We start from the raw sequence: 24,376 nt of genomic DNA, 5'->3' as shown, positions 1-24,376 counted from the left end.
TTTCCTGTGTTTGCCATTTAAAAGATGTGTTTGTGCAGTTTGTGCACTGTTAATATTATTGCTGTACAGTAAATAAAAATAAATATCTATTAAATCGTTATTATTTTATTCTTGAGGTGTGCCATTATCCAATATGGCTACTAGTGCTGCACGATTCTTACTCAAATGTGAATCTCGATTTTTCCTCCACAAGAATTGAGATCACGATTCTCACCCCATTCTCATTTGTTCCATAAAAATATGTATTGTCTGTAGTTGCTGAACATTCCACTAACCTCAGGCCCGCGGGCCACATCAGGCCCGCGGGACCATTATGACTGGCCCACCAATGAAAATCTAAAAAAAAGAAGGAAAAAAAATCTGGAAAATGAAATAAAAATAAAAAAATCTGAATGAAGTTATCTTTAATTACATTATTATAAGTAATACTATTAGAGTTGTACTATTACTCGAACGAAAATAAAAGCTTGGGGGGGGGGGGGAGATGCAATGCAAATGAAAGACATATACTGTGTGTCCCTATTCCCTGACATAATTTTATAGCTAAACGGACAGAATTCTATTTTATTTGAATGATGAAACCCAGCTGCCATTAATAGTTGGAAATGGAAATTGCGGAAATGCGGAAATGGAAATGGAGGAAATGGAAATTGCGGAAATTGAGGAAATGGAAATTGCGGAAATTGCAGAAATGGTAATTGCGGAAATTGCTCTTCACTTATAGCTATCTATTTTCAGGTAGATTGTTTTATTTTACTCAGTCAGCCATATCACTACTCATTTTTTTTCATGAAAAAGGTCATAGCTGGGTAATCTATTTTCAGGCAAATTGTGTTTATTGTATTTTATTTTACTCAGCCATAACAATTTATTTTCTGTTAACCAACTTGCTGGCTGGCAGGCAGGCAGACAGCTACTCATAGACAGGCAGACAGACAGACAGCTACTCATGGAGAATTGGACAGGCAGGCAGTCAGACAGCTACTCACAGACAGGCAGACAGACAGCTACTCATGGAGAATTGGACAGGCAGGCAGACAGCTACTCATGGACAATTGGACAGGCAGGCAGACAGCTACTCATGGACAATTGGACAGGCAGGAAGGCAGACAGCTACTCATAGACAGACAGACAGCTACTCATGGACAATTGGACAGGCAGGAAGGCAGACAGCTACTCATAGACAGACAGACAGCTACTCATAGACAATTGGGCAGGCAGGCAGACAGCTACTCATAGACAGACAGACAGCTACTCATGGACAATTAGGCAGGCAGGCAGACAGCTACTCATAGACAGGCAGACAGACAGCTACTCATGGACAATTAGGCAGGCAGGCAGACAGCTACACATAGACAGGCAGGCAGACAGCTACTCATAGACAGGCAGACAGTAAGACAGCTACTCATTGACAGACAGACAAATAACTACTCATGGACAGACAGACAGGCAGGCAGGCAGGCAAAGAGCTACTCATGTTATGTTATTATAACAGCTACTCATGTTATGTGCAATAATTTGTGCAGTTATGGAAACAGCTCTTTGTGTTTATGCAAGAAAATGTAACACATTTATTTATTTACATATTGTGTGCATGCACATTGTACTTTGATACATTTTGCGAAAATAAAGCAATTGAAAGAGAGAAGTTATCAAGTATCATTAATGTCGTAATTTTATCTACTGGCCCCTGGCCCCTTGCCATTTTTGTAATGTGGCCCACAGGTAAATCTATTTGAGTATCCCTGCACTACATTCAAAATGTGGCACCTGGAGCCAACTACTGTGGCTTTAAACAGACATCAAAGCTAAACCTCTCTTAAAGTCTCTCTCTTGTAGCAAAAACATGAGAGTAACTAAAATGAATTGGACAGCCTACTAGTGCTGAACATAGGTGCCTGAATCTAAATCTCGATCTTTTATCAATCAACATTCAATAGGCATAAAATAGAACAAAACTTGAATACGTTTATTTAGGTGAGATTAAATTAAGTATAAATAAATGTAATCTCCATGAAAAAAACAAGTTATACTCCCTTCACATACAAAAATGTTTCTAACCGCATTTTGTGACCAATTCAATGGACACCCTCTAATTAGTTCCCTTTGTTCCAGTGAAGGATTTTTTAAATACAGCTTAAATTTCATTCTAGAGTCTCTAGACAATTGTTTGCGTGCAGAACCAATGCCTTTTCCTCACTTTCCTGTTTCAGAAAGAATGACAATCCTTCTCTGTAACTATTTTATTGGCTAGAGGTCAGGGACTTCTCTGCTTACGCCAATCTCTCCCTGGATACGAGCGTCTTGCCAAATGTCTAACTTGTAAATTGCTAATTAAACTGCAAATTACAGCAGGAATGTTCCAACTAGCCATCCCAGAAGAGTAGAGAAATTACTTCCATGAGCCACAAGACCATTAATGAGGTCAGACACTGATGTTGGGCGATTTCCATTCAATGTCACAAAGGGCACTAATTAGATGGTGTCCACTGACCTTTGGTCATACTGTAAGTGTACAGAAGATGGTTGAAAGTGAACAGTGAGCCTGTTACGTATTGTTACAGATGGAGCCAGTTAATGCATTGACTATTGAGACGTTTAAACCAAGCTGAAACAAATCATGGAACTGATGAATTGAGGCGTTAACACTACCTGAAATAAAAAAAAACAAGTATAACATCAAGTGACTGTGAGTTGGAATGGACCAGGTACAGAAATGTACAGGCCTTCTAAGCGAACATTCACAAAAACCTGGTGAAAATGGCTGCTCTACATGCTCCTGTGGCACATTGTGGCACAATGTTTGCTTGCATATCTGCTATTTAACATATTCATGGCACAGTAGGCCTATATAGAGCTGAAGTGGTTAAACAATATCAGGCCACAATCTTTATGCACATACAGACAAGTCAGGAAAGCAGTACATGTGGATATTTATCATAACTAATAATAAAAAATGTTTTTATTTTTTAAACTACAATCTCATATGGATTGTTTCTACAAGGACACTTTAAGAGTGGGCACTGAATTGTCAAGTTGTAAAGGCAATGACACTGTATAGTACCTGGTTACGTGATCGACAGCTGTCTATTGTACGCCCAACATAAATAACGTGCAATTTGCCCCTGATTTTTTGACATTGTACCGACTTTCTTTTTTTTTTTGGTTGATCAATATAGTTTAATCACTTTGTGTTGATAAAGAATATTTTCAATAAAATAAGTAATTTAAAAGAAAAATAATTAACACCAGCTGTGTCCTGTGACATAAAGGACAGCACTGGGCACAAGACTAGCATACCAAAATAAAAAAAATAGGAAAATATTCAAATCTAATAGTCTACAGGCACTAGTAATATTACAGCTAATACAACCAGTGGTGTGCTCATTCACTGGAACACTCTGGAGAGCCAAGTAGGGTTATAGTCAAGAGTCAATCTTCATTGATTTAAAGCGGCAATATGTTTTTTAATGAATAAAATTTAAATATAATTGGGCTGGTTATATTTTTTCTACCTGCTCATCTAGATTGTGTCAAAGATCATGTCTCACCTCAGGCAAGCAGGGAGGCTCTATAAGCTCAATGGTAAAAACAAGTGAGCACTTGCGCAGGAAACCGGGTTCAAATCTGGGGTAGAACAGGAAAGTTGCATAATTTCATTAACCAGGAGTGCAAAATGGCTGCAGATGCGTGTCATCACAACCGAGCTGACAAACCAACTTTGAAAGGAAATAATATGTCAAACGGTTGTGATCACTTCTTGTTGTGAACACGCAAAAGTCATAGAAGCTAAAGTTTAGCCCATGGCTTTGCTCTCCAGTGGCAACAACTTGGCTGTTCTCAGGATCTGTCGCCAGCGAGTGTCATAGCACACACACAGGAGTGGAAACTGGACATATACACGCATTACTGACAATAGGGAACCGATAGGTTTCCAATGTGAGGGGAGGACCTAGTGGTCTTTAAAGGCTGACGTTATGTTGCATTCTTAGTGCAATAAATTCCCCCCTCAGTTCAGGTTCTCCCCATGTCCTGTATGGAATTTACGACAATGAAGCGAGGGCTTGACGGTGTCAGACAGGACGTACAGGCTCAGGTATTGGGGTTGAATTGCTAAGCCGTGATACTTTATCCCAGACTGTTGTTAATAAAAGACCATTGTCTACTCTAGAGAGATGCATGGGATTTCTCAATGCATTCCACCGCCATTATACGTATTGGTATGCATTACTGTCCTGTCAGGTGAGTTAGGCGTCAACTCATTTTCAATTAATTCAATGTGGGGACCACATATCGTTCAAAATTACATTTCTGTACCTACTTCCAGTACTGTATATATTATAAACTCAGAATTTTAAATGAATTGACCCACAATCCTAAGAGTCCTCAGCTTGCGGTTGTTGCGTTTTAACCAGCTTCACTGTGTCCCTATTAATGCATATACCGTTAACACTATTCATATAAAACCACATTCACAGAGAGTGAGAGAGAGAGGCGATCCAGCAACTGAGAAAAGCCCTTTTTCTTTTTACCTGTGCCTCCCTCCTGCTGCATACATTGTAGTTCTATTAGGAAACAAAACAGTATAAAAATAGCAAAGTATCAGTAACGCATACTTAAAAAAATAAAGAAAGATACATAAACTGGACAGATGCATTGACAAAGTGAATGTGTTAGAAGTCTCTTTAACGGAAGCGCGTTCAGTCATAGTGTTCAGGACGAGAGAGGAGCGGGGACCCGGTTGGTGTCTTGGGTGTTGAGCGGGGGCTCGGGGTCCAGTTCAAAGCTCACGTTGACGAAGGAGGCTCCGGTGCGCTCCGGCTGCTCCGTGGCAGGATCCAGGTTCTCCTCCCGTCTCTGTTTCCCCTGGAACTGGAGCTCCGCCTCCTCGGCCAGCCGGTTCTCCTCTTCCTCCTCTTCCTCCTGCGGAGAGGAGGAGGAGGAGGATGGTCAGGGATGTATTGTACAGAGATGGGCTGTTCTAGGCAAGTCTGTAGTGTTCACACATGCAAAGTTAAATGAAACAGACTGTCCAGACCAATGCTGTCCGAGTTAACCCATTTATTCACGATTTACTCACAGTTATGTTAATCGCGATTATTATTTTAATGTTTAATTATTTTAGCCATTTGGACAGTGGTTCTCAACACGTGGGTCCCCAGATTCTTTTGAGGGGTCCCCGGATGATTATTTAAATGTGCAAAAAAAATAATCTAGTAAACAAACCAACATACAACAGTGTATACAGGGAATCTGCACATTTATATAAGTGACAATTATACCTCCTGCTGCCATGCTGTACCATTATGGTTTCTTTGGGGTTTTTAATTGATTTACAATCAAAAATTAACACACTTTTGCATAAAGCCAGCATAAAAGATCTGAAAAATATCCCTCTCTAGGGTACATTGTGAACAGATAGAAAACGATTACTTATTTGCGATTAACTAGATAAATCATGTGATTAATCGCAATTAAAGATATAGTCCAGACACTTTTCAACTTGCAGGAGAACTCCAGCAAGATGTTCAGATATATGTGAGCCAATTTTCTTTAAATTTAATTTAATCTTTTCAAATATAATTACATATTAATGCGAGATAGCCAGGGTGAAGAGGGCTGACCGCAGACATCAGCCACCAGCTAAATTATTGTGTAATAATTGAGTCTAATGTTTAATTCAATGTCATAAGCTGGTGCTGGTGCTGAAATGACAGCAAACAATATAATTTAGTAGTTACCTACTGTATAAAAACAATAATGGTGTTTAATATTGAATAATGCCTTCTTCATAATATTATAATGACGTTAATATGGTTAACAAAGTCATTTTGGGTGTACATACAAATGTATTGTAAATCCTAAACAGGAGAGAAAGACATTCGCACACCTAGAGTAGGGGCTTAGGTACAGGTGCGTAGACAAATGCACATCAATAATAAAATAGAAAAATATGCCCTTTGTAATAGATTCAATTTTATAAATCCTAAACAGGCAAATGATGTCGAACAAAGCATCATTTACACTTTGCTGCATGTCAGTGTCCAGTGTGCTATTTTTGGCACATGACACGGTTGACGGTTGTACGGCAAAGTATAAATCAGGCTTACCTTCGCTCGGACACAAACACAACTGGTGTCACTGTTAACCCATTTTGGGCGGGAACCCTTTTTGGTGTTTTAAGCATTATGTTATGCTTTAGCCATTTAATAGCAGATCTACAAGCTCGGTGTCGTGCTACGAGCTCGTAGATCTGATATTTTTGAAATATCGTGAAAATGTGATGCAAATCTTTGAATATATATTCTTTCAGAGCGTACGTTTTAAACTCAGATCTTTGCTTCTGGGGGGGGGGGGGGTGGTCCCTGGAACAACATCTTTTCTGATGGGGGTCGGCAGCCGATTACATTCATTTTTTGGGTTCCTTGACATGAAAAACGTTGAGATCCACCGACATAGAAATAGAAATATAGGTTTTTCAGAAAACGTAAGACATTTTTTAAATGTCGACGTCATGTCTAAATGGGTTAATACAGCACACCTAAGACAGATTTCCAATGAATCTTCAACATATGGCCCCCTAGGGTGTATCTATGCAAGTCTCCTACAGTACCTCTTTCTTTAAGCGGTAGTACTCATCGATAGCGTACTGGTATTTAGGAGTGGTGATGCCGAACAGAGAAGCCATTCTCTCTCCCAGGTAATCACAAACTGCACAGAAGGAAGGAAGGAACACGCACACACATGCGCGCGCGCGCCCACACACACACACACACACACACACACACACACACACACACACACACACACACACACACACACACACACACACACACACACACACACACACACACACACACACACACACACACACACACACACACACACACACACACACACACACACACAGTATCATGTTGTGGGGGGATAACAGAGGCTTCTCACAGATATGACCATGACTGACAGCTATCACAGTGACAGTAGTAGTAGTCTACCTGAGATGGTGGAGGTGGCCGCTCTCCACACGTGGAAGAAGAAATATGGACCCCAGGTCAGCTTGGACTGAAACCATCAGATGAAAAAGCACATCAGAGAGCACTGAGCTACTGTGAGAATAAAATAAATACTCTACTGATGAAGACTACTACTAGCATCTTGTAAATGGACTGAAAGGCCTGTTCAAGACCTTAATGCATGCTTACCAAATGACCGTGGAAATGTATGGCAAACAAGGGTGACATACATATGTTTTTCCTATGCTAGAGGGTATATAACAATACTAAAAGGTAGACATTCATGGGGGAAAGCTGGATTATCTGTTGGAAATTAAGCAATGATGTGCCTAAAAACAAAGATTTCATGACAGAGTTATTACTAGTCAAAGCACCTACTGTAGCATTAAGTTCTGTATCCTATTATTCTTTTTACATTTTTGAAAAAAGTTTTTTTTTAAATACTTTTGAACACAATTCTTCTCTTCTGAGGGGTCCCTGGCACATAACGTTTTCAGATGTGGGTCCGTGGGTACATAATAGAATATATATAATATGAATATGAATATAATATGAATTTGGGGGTTCATATGGCACAAAAGGTTTGAGATTTACTGGTTTAAACTACCCACATTCATTCATTTACACACTAGGTCATTTTGTAGCTTTTGCCACCAGTGGCGTGAACACAGGATTACAGTCCACGTTTTGGATCGCACGATAGAAAAAGGAAAAAACTCCCGCACGCCGTCTTCAAAATGCAGCTGAAACTTTTGGGAAAACACATGGTTTCGGTCTATGCAACCTTCATCTTTAAACGACCACTTCACCACTTTTGAACCTACCTTCATATAATTGGTATTGGTATAAACACAGACTAACTGGTTGGAATAACATGTTCCTTCCTTCCACGCGCTACGTCCAACCGGGGAACCTCCCCCTGTCAGGTGAAAAGAAGCATCCTGGACTCCTCATGCATTGAAGGAAGTATGAGGTCAGTCCGTTGCTCTCCCCAGGTTGGCAGAGGGAGTGTAGAGGATTGCCCAGGATTTGCATTAGCTAATTGACACTGGGTGATAAAATCGAGGGATTTCTTTTTAAGAAAGAAATTATGGTATTTTATCATGAACTTTAGAGGAGACCAATTATATGAAGATTACGGTAGTTGAAAAGTGCTCCTTTTAAGGCTACAGTCGGAGAGAGAATGCCAAACCATCCACCTACCGTGTCTACGGGCAGGATGTCCTTCCTGAGCGGCTGCTCCTCTTCCTCCTCCTCGTCAGTGCTGTACTCCTCCATGGTCTCTCCGCTGGCGAAGTAGATGGTCCTCCGGGGCACCCTCACCCTCTCTCTCTCCCCGGCGCCGCCCTGCTCGCCCAGCTCCACACTCTCAAAGTCCTTCACCCTGCTGGGGCTCTGGCGGGAACAGAAGAATACCACAGCAAATCTCAACAAACTGTACGCGGCGAGAAATTCTGCGTCACGCAAAGCAGAACTCAAGCTTCAATACGGAACTTATTTGACTGAATGAAGCGTTATTTTAACCAATCTGAACGTGTAGGTGGTGGAGGTGAACGGAACGGAACACTGTCCGTCCGTCCCCCTCCCAGTGAGCTGTGGCGTTCCACAAGGAAGCATACTAGGGGCTTTACTGTTCCTAAGATATGTAAACGACATGACATCAGCTTGTGACTCAGCACTGCTGGTCTCGGACAGGAACAAACTGCAGGTTGAAAAGACGCTCAGCTCTGAACTCGGTAGAATCTGCACCTGGCTCGCTGATAACAAACTATCCTTACAAAAACTGAATACAATCTCTTTGGATCAAATAGTAATCTCAGCAAGGCAGATGGCTTCTTGGTTAGAGTGGGTGACAACTGACAATATTATCACACGAAAAGATGAAATTACCTACCTAGGTTCCATCCTGGAGGATAATCTTTCCGGTGATAAAATCGCCACCAACGAAATCAAAAAAGTAAATAAAAGAATAAGATTCCTTTACACTTACAGGATCTCCTCACTGGTCAACAAAAACTCCAGCTCCAGACTTCCCAAAACAAACTGGTCAGGCTCCTACTTGGCCTCACCCCCCGAACCCACCTCACCCCTGCCCACTTTGACAGGCTGTAATGGCTTAGGGTCGACGACAGAGTACAGCATCTAGCAATGGGTCTGGTCCACAACAGTCGATACACCACCAAGATACCCATGTACCTGTCTAAATACTTCCTTAATGTTAACGAAGTCCACACCCACAACACCAGAGGCAGTGCAACAAACCATGTACAACCCAGATTCGGCACAAACAAGGGACTAAATTATTTTCGCTCCTATGCCACCAAAATGTGGAACGCCCTACCAACCAACAGTCATTAAGACATGTGAATCCCTTGACTCCTTCAAAACCGCTCTCAAAGGGCACCTACGGACGGCTGCAATTCGAAACTGGCCCCGTAAAATCTGAATCCCCCCCCACTCCCCCCCCTTTCCCCTCACTAGTGTATATGTTTCTTTTTCCTTTTTGCTTCCTTTATGATGAATTCCTGTTCTGTTCTTTGACTATATAGAAGTGTCTATTTGTACGTCTCTAAATGTTTTGATGAATTGAACATGGTGGACCCTCTTGTAAACAAGTGTAACGCTTAATTGGGTCGCCCACTCACAGTTAACAGTCTTTGTATTGAGCTTGTGCTTGAAATGTACTGTAATTCTGCAAACTGTTAATAAATATTTCAATCAATCAATCAATACGGTAGAGTGAGTTCACATCGGCAGCGATTGGATGGTGGTCTCCCTACTGTTCTATTGAGCAATTTAGACCCTTTCCTCAAGCTCACCCATTCCCTCTAGGTTTGAGCGGTAGAGGTTTTGTCTCCCACACAGGCAGGAGACCCAGAACAACGGCGCATGGAAAATGCTAACCTCCTCAAGACATGATGATAAAATATTTACTTTGCATTAGGCCTGCTGCAAGAGTGTCTGTGATCACAACCGAATCTCCCAACAACTAAGTACTTTTACTCAAAAGTACAGTGCAGTGAAGTACAATTCTTATTGTTGCTTTATACCTGTACATCTCAGAGTTTGAGATGTTTGAGAGCTGTTTTATTTGGAGCTTTAGTTACTACCATAGTTGATTTAGTTTATTAATATAAAATATAATATTAATATAATTGATAAATGTGTTACGTGATATGTATCAATACAAAGTTACAAACTACAAAGTAACAACAACATTAACACTAATTAAAATCCAATATTATTGTGAAATGGGCCATCCATAGTCCATACTATGGTTAGTACTTTTGATGCCAATTTGTAGATTACATTGTGTTATTGTAGCCTTGGATCAACATTCAACACTATCAATGAGTATCATTGATGCATTTTATAGATTTTTACATAATAGATAAATAAATGTCAGACTCTGTCAAATACATCTATGATAGTCTTAGAATCTTAGATGATCCAAGGCAAGTGCTATTTGCTACCACCTTAACCTTTCTTCTCACTACTACTAAAGAAGTCTAGAACAAGTAAATCTAGAAGTTCTTCCAATGATGTTAACTCCTTGTCTCCTATAGTCAGTGTCACTTGTCAAAAAGAACAGATCTACAAGCTAAAAAGCGGTTAGGTTAACGAAATGTTGTTGCAGCTTAGCCCAAATATCACATGTATTCTACACAACTTTCTCGCCTACAACACGAACACAAACAAGCTGCTTGTTGTGTGATGTGGTGGACGACAATTTATGTTAGCTAACTGAGCTAAGGAAGTGACTCTGATTATAATTACAATACTGGTTGTTATGACAACTAAAATAATAAAACGTAACGATCTTAACAACAAGTAGGATCAAACCAACCTTTTCAGTTTCCATGGCTTGTCCCAGTGAAACGTTGACATTAGTGAGATACAGAGATAAATCTGCCATCTCTTTTCTTTGTCACTGCTATGTAAAGTCAACCATGCAACAACATTAGCATATCCGGGTTGGTTGGTATACTGACAAATAAAAGCACAAACTGATGATTCGAGGTTAGTGATGTTGTAGGAAACTGAAACCACAAGGTGGAGACAGAGACCACTCTCTTGAACAAGAGGGTCATCAGTACAGTACCGTGTAGGATACTGTACTCAGTGTACTAGTTCTAAGTTCCGGGCCATGTATGTTCTAATAACTCTATGGTTCTACCAGAACAGACATGGGCCGGAACCAGCCCGTGGATCTCAATCCAGCCCATGATATCCTCATATACCATTTTGTTAGGGGCAGCGCTGTGTAGCCCCTACATAATAATAATAATAATGAAGTATGACACCTGAGTGACAAGTGTTATTGCGACCAAAGGTCGCAGATTACTATGAAAACCAGTCGTTCGGTCAGTCATGCCTCCATATATGGTTGCCACTTGCCAGTCCATTACGCCTTGTGACGTCACACGTATACATCCCATCTTTTTTTTAAAATATTGTACAAAGCCATTGACGAACGATTATTATTGCGTCATCAATATCTGTGAAAATAATAGGTATTATATTTTTATGGCCGATTTCGATACGCTACTGATTATATCGTGCATCACTCATTTTCATATTATGTAAACATTAGTCTCGTCCCCAGGCTTTTCTCTTCTCCTAGGATAAACCTGTGTCTACTGTATAGGGCCGCTGGACTTCCGTTGTATGCACTTCCCCCGGAAACTGTCATTTTAGACAGTCACAACACAGGTTTCAAGGTTTCACAGCTGGGTGCGTGTGTTTTGTCCGACAGGCATTAGTCCGACAGCAAGCCACAGGTTAGTTTTAACCTGCAACGGGTTCATTTTAACCTGCCACGCATGCCAGGAGCCACAGGTGAGTTTAGTTTATGTGAACGTGTTGTTTATATGTGTAGCCTATAGGTTTGTAATTATAGACTAAGACAGTATTTGTTTTATTGTTAAGAAGTTGAGTGTGAGAGGAGATGGGAGGAGAGCTGCAGGTCTGACAACAACACTGCAGCTAGATCACACAGCCAGCGAGAGGCACCTATACTGCTGAAACTTGGCCATGGCCCTCAGCCATTCGCAGACCCAGACAGTTAGGAATAAGGTTAGCTTTAGGCATTGTTTTACTGAGGTTAACGATAGGAATAAGGTTATATTAAGGTTAAGCATAGTTGCAAAAACGCTTTGAAGGAGTTCAAAAAGGCAGAACTGTCAATTACAATGCCGGGTCTTTCGACACTCGCATATTGAGGTGCTTCTAACAGTGCAAAAGTGGTTTAGCTTAAAATATACCCATATAGGGGGTGCCACAAATGATCCCCCTCTATAAAGCATACCTCCAAAAGCGTCACTTTTGCCAGTAGGGGACACCACAAACTGGACATAGCCCTGGCTAGGCAACCCAGTCTGATGGAGATCTGCGTTACAATACGTTTTATATCAAATAGCCAAAAAAGTTCAACTGCAACAGGTTTTAGCATACCTTCCTCATGGTCTAAGCAGGTGCACAGTAGTTTAATATACATCCATGGCTCAACATGGACATCAAACAGGAATAGTAATCAAATTAAAAATTAGGAAACAAATATAAAATACATTGATACATTCATATTCTTCTTCTAATAGCAACCATCAATCAAAGTTGCTATGAATAAGTTATTAACCCATTCTGACCTGAGATCAGATTCATACGAGGTTTCCACTGGACACACACTGGTCTGATTAAACCCATTCTGACCTGAGATCAGATTCTAAAAAGGTCAGTCGCTCTTCGATTTTTCAAAAATAGCAGACCTACAAGCTCGTAGCGCGCCACTCGGTGGCGCGCTATGAGCTTGTAGATCTGCTATTTTTCAATAGCTAAAGCATAACATGATGCCAACACCAAAGCGGGTTCCCGTTCAGAATGGGTTAATGGATAACTTATTGGTGCTTATTTTGTCACCTGTGCCACTAAATTGTGTTAAGATATGTTTCATAATGCATTGTTACGATTGTCCATGTGGTCCTGTAGGCTATGAATTCAAACCTGCATGATAGTGTGCAAATGGTCTTCAGTGATATGTCTCCTGTACAAAAGTAATGCCAGTTCATTCTGTCACAGACCTTCCACAGAGGGTGAGAAAAATAATGAAACAGAAATAAAAAATCACACCCGTGTGAAGTGAGGGGCACTCTCATCATCGTACATCATCTCATTCCGGCCAATCACAATTTGCGTCCTCACCTTCGTCATCAATGTTTGTGTTATGCAATGTTAGTGTTTACACAAACTCAAAATTGTTCATCCATTGTCAATGGCATATAATGTTTGTTAGGACAAAATTTGGGTTACACACCAAAAGCAGGACATCCCTCAAACAAAATAGAGATACAGAGAAAGACTAAAAAGATCAAGACAGTGGAGAGAGAGAAAGAGAGATCATTTTAAATGGATGTGTAGTGCCTCCCAAAGTTTGTGAGTCTAATTTTCTCTGGGAGGATGATGTTCACTGAATGTTCGGGGTCCTCCTGACCATTACCACCCGCCCCTTTCAGCAGGTGTTCCTTCTGCTGCCGGACGAGGTGGCTGTACTTGGCACTAGCCAGCCACATCTCACAACGGCCGAAGAACACGATTCCTGTGGTGCCCAAGATGACCAGGCAGGTGAGCAGGGCCAATACGCTGAAGCAGAGCAGCTGACCATGGCTGACCAGGCCACCAGATGAATGCACCGTCTCCTTCAATGTGATCTTGAGGAGGTCTCTCTCTGGAGGTCTGAGAAGCTTGTGGAAGGCATGGGCAGGAAGGGAGTAGTGCTGGAGAGGCTGTGACAGCCCCCTGTGGTCAGGAAGAGGTCTGGCTGGCTTGGCTTTGGCCTTGGGCCGGTGATGCTGGGAGCAAGTGGGACCTGCAAATCCTTTTTGGCAAACACAGTGGAACGTTCCATCTGGTCGGCCCACACATGTCCCTCCGTTGACACAGGGCCCACTAACACAGGGGGGGGAGAGGGTGGTCTCGTTACAGGTAAACCCAAAGGAGCCACCGGGGCAGGTGCATGTAAATGCTAGGCCATGGTCAGTGCAATTGCCTCCATTGCAGGGGTTGGGCTGACAGCTGCCAACGTTGATCTCACAGAAGTCCCCGGCAAACCCGGAGGAACACAGGCAGGAGGGGTGTGCTGCTAAGCCGCCATCGTCGGTGCATGTGCCACCATTCTGGCAAGGAGAGCTGAAGGACAGAGCAGGATAACGGGCTTATAGGGAATGAATTCCATTTAGGTCTACCCACAATTAAACAGAATGTTCTGCTACATTCTGATTGCTGTATTCATTTAAATGAACAATGGTTATCGATGTTTATGCTAATAAGAAAAGTCAGAGGCAGTGACAAGCAATAGGGGCTTATGTTGATGTGTAATTCATGCTCCCACATATTGGGCCTATCAATATGCAGGGCTTTACAGCCCTGCATTGATGAAAAGCCGAGATGGAGATGAAACGGAAAACGATCAATATCTTATTGGAGTAGCCTTTGTAATTACACAAGTCCCTCAGTTTCTGCTCATCAAATAAATAATATCTCTGGCAAGCAGTTGAGACATCCCCCGCCTCATACTGCTGCCGATTAATGAAACCACACAGAAAGCTAATAATAGAGATGAATTCCCTGCAGGCATTCAAGGGAAGCTATAGTTATCTCATTTAGAAAATTCAAAATAAAACTCAAATGATTATTTATTGAGCAAGGAGGAGGCGAGCCAACTCAGTGACAGTGGACTATATTGGATTTTGGGTGGGCCTCTCGGAGTCAATAACAGGGGTAGTCTAACGATGATCAAAGCATGCACATCTATTATGATATTGGTGTCTGGACAGCTCTGCCAGCCAGCTCCGTTACGGTTTGATGGACAGGAGATGCATTTCTCTCACAGAACAGGCAGGCATGCCTGTTCTGTGGGGAAAACGCCCCTCATGCCCATGTAGTAGATCCTGTATGATCTACCACTGTAAAGTTGTATAATTAGGAGGATTTCCAGGGCTTAATTAGGGGGTAAATATTTAATGGGGCTATGGCAAAGTGTTTACCCATTTGTTAGGCAAGGGCCTTTCTTCATGTGGCAGTTTTCACCCATGTAGCCTGCAGGACAGACGCACAGGAATCCCCCTTCTCCTGTCTCAACACAGGTGGCATTACTGGAACAAGGCTGGGATGAACACAGATGAGTATCTGTAAAATAAGAGCATGTGCAGTTATAGCTTTCTCTCTCTCTCTTTCTCTCTCTCTCTCTCTCTCTCTCTCTCTCTCTCACTCACCCTCTCGCTCTCTCTCCCCCTCTCCCTCTCCCTCTCTCTCTCTCCTTTACACGTGCACTCTCTTTTCTGACTCACAGGGCCCCTTATCACAAAGATTTATCACCAACAAACAAGGCATGTGGTCCCTGGTCCATAATATACAGAGGCATACATAGTGGTAGGTACGTGGATTCATTGAGAAGTAGGTCAAACAGAGCCAGAAGCCATGTGACAAGTGTGCATGGCTTTTAATCCTCCACACATTTTCTCAAAGACCCTTTATTCTTCTTTGTTTGTAGACCTGGAGTGAGCAATTTATATTCATACTTACAGGGCCAAATCATGTTTATTTTTAGTTCACGCTCCCTCGGTGGGCTCACACAATACGTTGTAGAATATGCATGCAGATTGATGTGACCGTGCGTGAATACCGTTAACCAAACCAACCGTAAAAAAAAAAAAAAGAAGTTATATGCAAATTAAAACAATCTAAAATTATCATCATCATCATCATTTTTCGACCGCGGTCGAGATCGTGGATTTCACAATATTACGTCAGACTTCCCGGTCCTTCATTGCCATCCCCAGTTCCTGCTTACTGATGCCTGTGTCCCTAGCGATGACATCAGGGAACGACAGTTTTCTACCTCTGGTCTGCTTTGAGGCAGGACTCCAGAGAAGAAGGGAAGATATAACCTCATTGTCAGCTCTGTAGCAGTGGCCGGCAAACTGTGTTCTTCTGGATCGGACAAGTGAAGAAACACGGGGGAAGGTTGCCGTATATTAGATTAGTCGATGGGTGGCTCTTCCAAGACAGATTTTGGGCTCTCATTAGAAGGCGGGTGTAAGTGCCATCTAACCGTTTCTCTAGTTTAAACTAGAGTAACTAAAATAATAGTCCCTTATATGTAATGTAATTGAATGAGATTTCATAGTCAGGGATGACCTGTTTAAACCATAACTATATCATGTATCTCTATCATCTATGCTATGTACATTAAGTCCTTCAAACATAGCAGGCAAATCCTCAAAGCGTTGGAAACATAATAAAGTGTAATGTAACCTATATATCTTTGTGAGCAAAAGTACACCTTGACAGGGAGCCTACTCTGAGCCCAATACACACACCTGTGCTTTCTCAAGGCAACAGTGTATACACAGCCAAAATAGTAAGTAGCCTTGCCGAGCCATGAGGCCCATAGGGCAGGAGCCTATCTCCTGTTTCTGTAGCGTGAGGCAGCTTGATGTACAAGTACACCCCCTGGACATGACACTAGTATGTCGCAGGGACTTACCCCGAATCCAACCCTTGATGCTGAGTGTCAAGCAGGGAGGAGTCTCAGGGCGGACACTCTAACCACAAGGCCACTGAGCTGCCAAAATAGCCAATCTATATGATTTGCATCTATTTGGGGAAATGGGTGCACAGTTGCACACAAAAAACTACTTTTTCTAGATCAGGGCCCACTTTATAATCTCTAAAGCTTTACACGGATGAATGCATTAGAGAAGCGATTAATTGATAATTAAATTTAATTAAATTTAATTATCAATCAATCGCTTCTGTTACAAGTGATCAATGGAACTAACACTTTTAAATTCATATATTATTGGTATCACAATATGAAAACTCATTAAGATTTTAAAGAAAAACACCTATACGTTATTCATTTTTACATCTTTTTTATATTAATGTTAATTATCAATATAATCTTTTGCTTTCCCAATCAGGTTGGGAAAGCTGAAAAGCTGAAAAGATTAATTGAACAAGGTGGACCCTCTTGTAAACAAGTGTAATGCTTAATTGGGTCGTCCACTCACAGTTAACAGTCTTTGTATTGAGTTTGTGCTTGCTTAAAATGTACTGTAATTCTGCAAACTGTTAATAAATATTTCAATCAATCAAATCGCTGGTCTAGTGAGCTGACACTGACCTTGGTCACACAGACTGCCAATCCAGCCATCCTCACAGATGCACTGCCATGCCTTCTCACATGTGCCATGCAGACATCCAGGGAAGGACATGCATTGGTTGCATGTTTCCCCCTCCCACCCTGGTCTGCACCTGAGCAATAGAACACCAAACCTGACTCCATTACCATACTTCAAAAGGAGCATTATTGCATGTTTGTGAATAATGCTCTTCAAATGGTTATGCAATTGTGCAATTATGCGAAATGCCAAATATAAAGCAATTCCTCTAAATATGATAGCAGGTGATAGGCCAGAGACTAAGTCAATTTGGGTTACATGTATTTATAGAAATACTAATAACTGTATATGAAACATTAGTGTCCTTTATAAGTGTTGCTTTATAAGCACATACAAAAGTTGAACATAATATCCAACACCCAATTCAAAGGAAAATTGATTTGTCAGAAACGAATCCAGATTATGGACTATTAGGCAAACAGAGAAGGAGACAGGTTGTGATTAGCACTTAGTTGGATGATTTGCAGCTGGTAAGGGTTATAAATGCCGTTTTAGTTATATTACTGTACCTGCACTCGCCTTCCTTCTCACAGAACCCATTTTCTGTGTTGCATCCTGCAATGCATTCCAATCCTTTGAGAGAAATAAAAGATAAAGTAATAGCATGCCACGATTACATAAAAAAGCAAACACCTCATTAAAATGTAAAATATATTATATAAATGTGAATAAGCGTTTAGCCTATACTATACATCATTGTGCAGTGAATATAGGTCTATATTTTTTAAATAAACATCTCATTGCAGTTGCATGTTCATCAGAGATGAATAGATCTCTATATCAAATAATGTATTCCGATTACCTTTGGCGACGTGAGTCACGACCAGAAGTATGCCCACTGTTATGAAGTGCATGGTATTTTCCAGAACGAAATAATCCCCGTCTGTGGCCGTGTCTTATCCTGTAAAAATTGATACTGGTTAAGTCATGGTGCATTTTCCTCTTTCCATAGCCGTTCCCTTTCAACCCAAATGGATTACAGACAGTGCTGAAAAGAAAAGTTGACGCAGGTATTACAAGCGCATCGCACCTGAACCATTCCCATGCGCTGGAACGCGAGCGCGAACCCTAGTGTGCGCTCAATATCGCCCATTACGCACAGAAAGACAGGGGGAAACGGATAGCCTATATAAGCCACGATGCTAAACGTATGGAACGATAATTAACTAATTAACACACTCTTCTTCATCAATGCACCATTGCACCGTACCTATGTCGCGTTAGCAGCGCTCCGCCTCCGCTTCCCATTGATATTGGTCATCGTTCGTTGCCTTTTGACCCAATACGCGGACGGCTACATGCAGGGTTTTGGTGCCAGCGCACTATATCGTAGTGTCCCATCGGAAATGACGCTCCTCCCCCCCTACAGTAATGGGAAGAGTATTCCTAATTTATATTCCGAAAATAGACAATCTACAAGCTCATGGCCCATCCGAATCGCGATGCGAGAACGAAATGATGTGAGCCTGTAGATCTATTATTTTCGCATGACTGTCGTATGACGAAGTATAAACCTCCATGGTTGAGTGAGCTGTCCTCATGCACGAAAGGTGCATCCTCCTCGTGATTTGGTGGTAGCCTACATTTCTTTGATGCATTTTGAGGGTATGACAAAAGGTTTCCAATAACAGGACCATAGACACGTATTTAGACACTATTTCATTTCCAGGAACACCATTTCAGTTATCCATGTAATGTGGAGTGAATATAAAGGAGGAACACACATTTACATCCATTTACATCCTATGAAGATTTAGAAAGACTTACTTAAGTATTGTACATGCCATATATAATAATATACATTCATAGCTCTTCTATTCTTGTTGCATTCACTCCTGCCCCAATTCTCTTTTATCCTTCCCGAGGGAACCAATGGTATTTTTTCTTCCCAGCAAGCACAGAGCTTTAACTCAAAGACCTAATTATGAGGATTATATATTTTCTTCTGCCAGACCTTATCAGACCTACAGCAGATATTGAAGTTGGAGGTCAAGCACCAGGGGAAATCTCCAGTTCCATCTCTCTCTCTCATCCACCCATTAAAATATGCTGTAGTTCCCCCTCTGTCAGTTGAATATATGGTACAATTTGCAATAAATGGGAAGGTTCAAGCCATAAAGAAAGTATAACTGATAATCTTTCCTCTATTACACAGTGAGCAAAATGGTATTACAGATCTTTGTATACCAGGGAGAGCATCCTGAACATGATTTGATTGTAAAAACAAAACAACGAATCAATCAATAAAAAATAAAGGTCATACAAATCCCTGATTTCCTCTCTCAACAACAGAGCAAACACATTCAAAAGGGGAGATGGAAAGGGACAGATACATATAGATATGTTTCCAGGTAGCCTTATAATTAACAATTTACAATGAAGGCATTTAGCAGACACTTACGATTTACAGTAAGCAAGAACAAGAACACATAGAAATAGTCATTAAGAATCATAAGAACGCTAAGAACCTAACATTCGTCTAACAGTAGAATGTTCTGTACGAAACTGAGTATACACTATAGACTAGAGTGCTATGTCTACATAAAATGCTATTTAAGTTTAGCCTTTGCCTCTAAGGTCGTCGTGGCTAGTACAAGTGCTACGGCAAGTGCTATGGGCTAATTAAGATTTGATGAAACATCAGACTTTTTAATCCCCCCTGTCCCCTGGCCCCCCTCGTCCTGACCTAATAGGAAATCAGATCTCTTATCTTGCCCTCCAGGTTTAGATTGGACATCATCTGGCCATTCATTGACGTCATTATCTGTGGGATCTGCATGGCTTTTGTAGCCCGGTTACAAAAACACTGGAGCTCCCTGCTTGATAATCTCAGTCAGTGTCAAGAAAATCTCAATAATGTCAAGGCCGTATATCATAGTGCTTATGCAATTATTTAATCTTTTATCCTTCGTCTTTATTTTATATTTACTTTAATCTATTTCATGTTATGTTTCTGTATTTCTTTATCTTGCCTGAAAGCATGCGATTGCCGTGAAAATTTGCACAAACTTTGATATAATTTCAAAGAATGGCATCTGTAAAAATATGGTTTATTGAGGGTGTGTGTGTGTGTGTGTGTGTGTGTCTGTGGGTTGTCTGACAGTTGTCTGACAGTTGAAGGTCCCTTGTCACCGCACCTCTCCATCCTTCAGTGGAGGGGTTATACTTCAGAGGAGAATGAAAGAAACTGTGTGTGTGTGTGTGTGTGTGTGTGTGTGTGTGTGTGTGTGTGTGTGTGTGTGTGTGTGTGTCAACCAAGGCAGCAGTGTACCAGGCAGTGAAGCTTGGACACCATACAGACGGCATATAAGATCCCTGGAGGCATTCCACAGCCGCTGTCTGAGAAGGATCCTGGGTATCACATGGGAGCACCACATGACCTACACAGAAATATACGAACGCACCAACTCATCCAGCATGGAGGTGTTGCTGACACGCAGACAGCTCCGCTGGTTAGGCCATGTGATACGCATGCCTGCAGCTCGTCTTCCTCGACAGGTCCTCTGCAGCCAGCTTAAATCCGGACAGAGGTCTGCAGGAGGCCAACAGAAGCGATACAAGGACCACATAAAGGTGCTACTAAAGAGCTACAACATTCCACCCTCAAACCTGGAAAGGATAGCAGAAGACCGGGACGCTTGGCGCTCCTCCTGCAACTCAGGTGTCTCCCGCTTGGAGGAGAAGACATCCCTGAGACGCGCAGAGAAGCGCAGGCAGTGGCATGAGCGCGCTGCAGGGACTATCCTACCAGGCTCAACACACCCCTGCCCCACGTGTGGAAAAGTGTGCGGATCAGCTATTGGTCTTAACCGCCACATGTGGGCGCATGAGCGCACCAGACGCTGAAAACCCCCCCTTACCCCCGGGAGATATGAAGTCATCATCGACTACGATGGACTGCCATAAGCAAGTAAGTGTGTGTGTGTGTGTGTGTGTGTGTGTGTGTGTGTGTGTGTGTGTGTGTGCATGTGCATGCGTGCGGCGATGACCTGATGTGGTTATCCTGCCAGTACACCCCTTCCCACATTTAAAATAATTACACATATAAGATTGGCATCTAATAGAACCACCCTTGTCACATTAGCCTATTATAGCACCACCAGGAGGACGATTTCTGGCTGTGCAACAACTCTACAGATTCCATTCACCTCTATAATGAATTCTGAACATTGCTGGCCCTGACCTGGTGGAGACCTGTGCTCTGAGCCTCCGAGGAGAACTTTTTCTATAGTTTCAAACTCATGTCAGAGTCCATTGGGCATTTAAATAACTAGAGCTACACATGTCACAGTCAGCATGACAGACATATATGGTGTATACAAAATTATTCTGTGTCTCATAGGAGGCCTGTGGACAGTTCAGAAACCTGTCCACCAGTGACATCATCAATGGGGAATCCAAGCTAATAGAAACTGCAGGCTCTCAATTCATTTCCGGGTACTGCATCGTTTAACCCTCTCTCAAATGTTTTCAAAACATTTTTTGAGAGCATTTTTTTTGCTATAAATGACATTGTGTGTGTGATTACATGACTGTCATGTTGGAAACAGCAGTAAATCAAGCGGGGCGCAGCAGGTGCTCTGAGGCTTTGGCATCGGTCTGTTATAGAATGAGATGTTATAGCTTCACCTCCCAATGTATGAATGAATGGACCATTGTAAAGCGCTATAAAAATGCAATTCATTATAGAGCGGGAGCGGTCATTATCCAGAAATAACACCAATCAGAATCAAGCATTCAACCAAGCCATGTAATAATTAGAAGTAATTGAATCTTGAACAATGGATATAAAATGTTATATAAAATGTTATCCTTTGACAGGTTGGTCTCTTCCTAAAGTGGTGGCTGTGACCCAAACATGCATGTGAAGGAATATGTGAATGTCATTTCACACTATTCAGACTGACAGATGCGCGCACACACACACACACACACACACACACACACACACACACACACACACACACACACACACACACACACACACACACACACACACACACACACACACACACACACACACACACACACACAGTGGAGTTGGTCAATGTTGGGCATTATTCTGTTGCATTATACAAATCTCATTCCACTGAGAGGAACAGATTATCTGGTGATGTGATGACTCTAATACGCTGAATAAGAGGGACATGTGAAATGAGTCTCCTATCCCAAGGGGACATGTGTGTTCAGACAGAAGCAAATTATCGAGTCAATTTGGTCCCTTGACACCGTGAAGGTTTCATAATGCCTCTCTGATTGCAAGGCTGTATTGTTATGCAAGCCTTTATTGAGTCAAGGACCGACAGGAAGTGAGTGAATGATGGGGGGTGTTCTATTTTGCGTCCGCTTAGTCTGATATGGTCAGACCCAGCGGCTTAGTTATCAATTCCAGCGACAAAGGGTCGTCCAATATACAGCATTTTCTGGGTTTTGCTGTGAAGTTAAGCTCCTGATGGCTGGGCTCAGTGTGCTATAATAGAAGTCCGTAGTTGTTCTAGGGTGGGGTGGGGTGGGGTGGGGTGGGGGGGGGGGGGACGACGACCACTGTCCTCAATGCTACTTCGAAATTAAACAAGTTTCTTGTTCAAACCTTCTCATTCCCATGCAGACAGTAGGGATATATCTCTTGAGACACACTGTTGCCCTGAGCTTCAACATCTGGCTAACTTGTACTGATGTCAGATGAGATATTGCCGGATATATTGAATCCTCTCAGCTGAGGTCCATAGTTCGTGTGAAGAATGCTCCATCCTCCGGAGGGAAGAAATTGCTCATTGTCTGTGAGAAAACAAAGGCCTTTGGCCCCCAAACTGCAGACAGCTCACAACGACCCATACACCTGGATAATACATCATTCTCTTTATCCCCCGCATGCAGAGGAGGATAAAATACTTCCCGTTTTTCCAGAACCACTCACGGCTCCTCAGCAAAGTGGGATGTCTGCCAAAAACGGAATATACTGTACACAGTCAAAGTGTTAATTGTGACACATTCTCAATGTTTCTTAAATCTCTGGATGTTGCTAGACACATATCCCATGTGTGCACAGTAGTCTAACTCCAAGAACCATGGTTCCTTTCAGAGATAAATTAGCATAGAGGATTTTATCGTGTGGCTGAGCGAGTGGCAGCATACTGTGCACTTTGCTGGCAATATCCATTGGACAGAATGATCTGTAGCCCCAGGGCATATTTTCTTGGCAGGCATTCAGTCGATTTAATCACAGGTTGTTATAAAGCCGCTTAATCATATAAAAATGTGTACGTTTCCCAGGGGATCCATATGGTTGCAAGGCAAAACATACTGAAACAGACCTCATTCAATTGTTTAATGTATAGCTATGGAGCTGAATTAGTAAAGAAAAGAAAACAACAACAGCTATTGTTGTCTAGGGCAGTGAGTCAAATAATTATAATTGAATAGGGTGGCCGACTTGATTTGCAGTGTCTGGTTTGTAATGGTTTGTTGGCAATCTTTGAAGGGCAGCTAATTATGTCTCTGCAGTGTGCAGTCTGAAGTAAACCATGCACAGTGAGGTTCAGTAAAACACTTGGGCTAAAAGGATAATATTGTGCATGTCACCCGCTGTAGCTCTATTTACAGGAGAGAAATGTATTTCTCATATCAATGGGATTAAATCTACCTCCACTAGTCCACTTGTAGACAGACAGACAGAGTAGTGTGTGTGTGTGTGTGTGTGTGTGTGTGTGTGTGTGTGTGTGTGTGTGTGTGTGTGTGTGTGTGTGTGTGTGTGTGTGTGTGTGTGTGTGCGTGCGTGCGTGCGTGCGTGCGTGCATGCGTGTAAACAACATCTAAATAACATTTTCCACAAATCGAAATAACATTTGTTATTAAGTAACCAACATAGTATAACCACATCTATCCGTGCAGTATAGCATTGGCAGTGACTCAGGAGGTACAGTATAGTGACAGCTTGGGAATCGATCTCTGGCTCCCCCTGGATTAGTGTTGAAGTGTCCTTGAGCAAGACAGAACCACTAACTGATAATGAGCAGGTTGGTGCCTTGCATAATTTAGTCCCGACTGTCGGTGTTTGAATGGGTGAATATAATGCACATGGGTAAAATCACTAAATGCACCATTTACCATTTATCAAAAAGGCGA

General features: G+C 41.9%; 2 protein-coding genes across 2 annotated transcripts; both read right to left on the bottom strand.

Annotated features, from left to right (window-relative positions):
• Window positions 1-1,948: 1,948 nt before the first annotated feature.
• fam177a1 (family with sequence similarity 177 member A1) lies at window positions 1,949-10,994 on the bottom strand. The gene is made up of 5 exons (XM_080784889.1): window positions 10,861-10,994; window positions 8,217-8,408; window positions 6,996-7,062; window positions 6,614-6,711; window positions 1,949-4,923 (listed from the first exon to the last, which is right to left on the bottom strand). The coding sequence occupies exons 1-5, from the start codon at window positions 10,927-10,929 to the stop codon at window positions 4,714-4,716; spliced, it is 636 nt and encodes a 211-aa protein (XP_080641015.1). The 5' UTR covers window positions 10,930-10,994; the 3' UTR covers window positions 1,949-4,713.
• Window positions 10,995-13,411: 2,417 nt separating this feature from the next.
• On the bottom strand, window positions 13,412-18,154 carry dlk1 (delta like non-canonical Notch ligand 1; the record flags this gene model as incomplete). Its single annotated transcript, XM_080783904.1, has 5 exons — window positions 18,054-18,154; window positions 17,761-17,824; window positions 17,194-17,324; window positions 15,053-15,194; window positions 13,412-14,195 (listed from the first exon to the last, which is right to left on the bottom strand). Exons 1-5 carry the CDS (start codon window positions 18,103-18,105, stop codon window positions 13,412-13,414), a joined length of 1,173 nt encoding a protein of 390 aa, XP_080640030.1. The 5' UTR covers window positions 18,106-18,154.
• Window positions 18,155-24,376: the final 6,222 nt, after the last annotated feature.

Source organism: Protomyctophum bolini (genome assembly GCF_963924005.1).
Source record: "Protomyctophum bolini genome assembly, chromosome: 15".
Lineage (NCBI taxonomy): Eukaryota > Metazoa > Chordata > Actinopteri > Myctophiformes > Myctophidae > Protomyctophum > Protomyctophum bolini.
The sequence above is the reverse complement of the archived record's forward strand: the minus strand, read 5'-3'. Positions and strand labels throughout refer to the sequence as shown.

Excerpts from the sequence above, each read along its gene's own strand:
- fam177a1 (XM_080784889.1), bottom strand. The coding sequence starts at position 10,929 with ATGGCAGATTTATCTCTGTATCTCACTAATGTCAACGTTTCACTGGGA. Across the intron at positions 7,063-8,216 it reads ACATCCTGCCCGTAGACACG|TCCAAGCTGACCTGGGGTCC; the intron begins GTAGGTGGATGG and ends TGATGGTTTCAG. Across the intron at positions 4,924-6,613 it reads ACTACCGCTTAAAGAAAGAG|GAGGAAGAGGAGGAAGAGGA; the intron begins GTACTGTAGGAG and ends TCCTCTCCGCAG.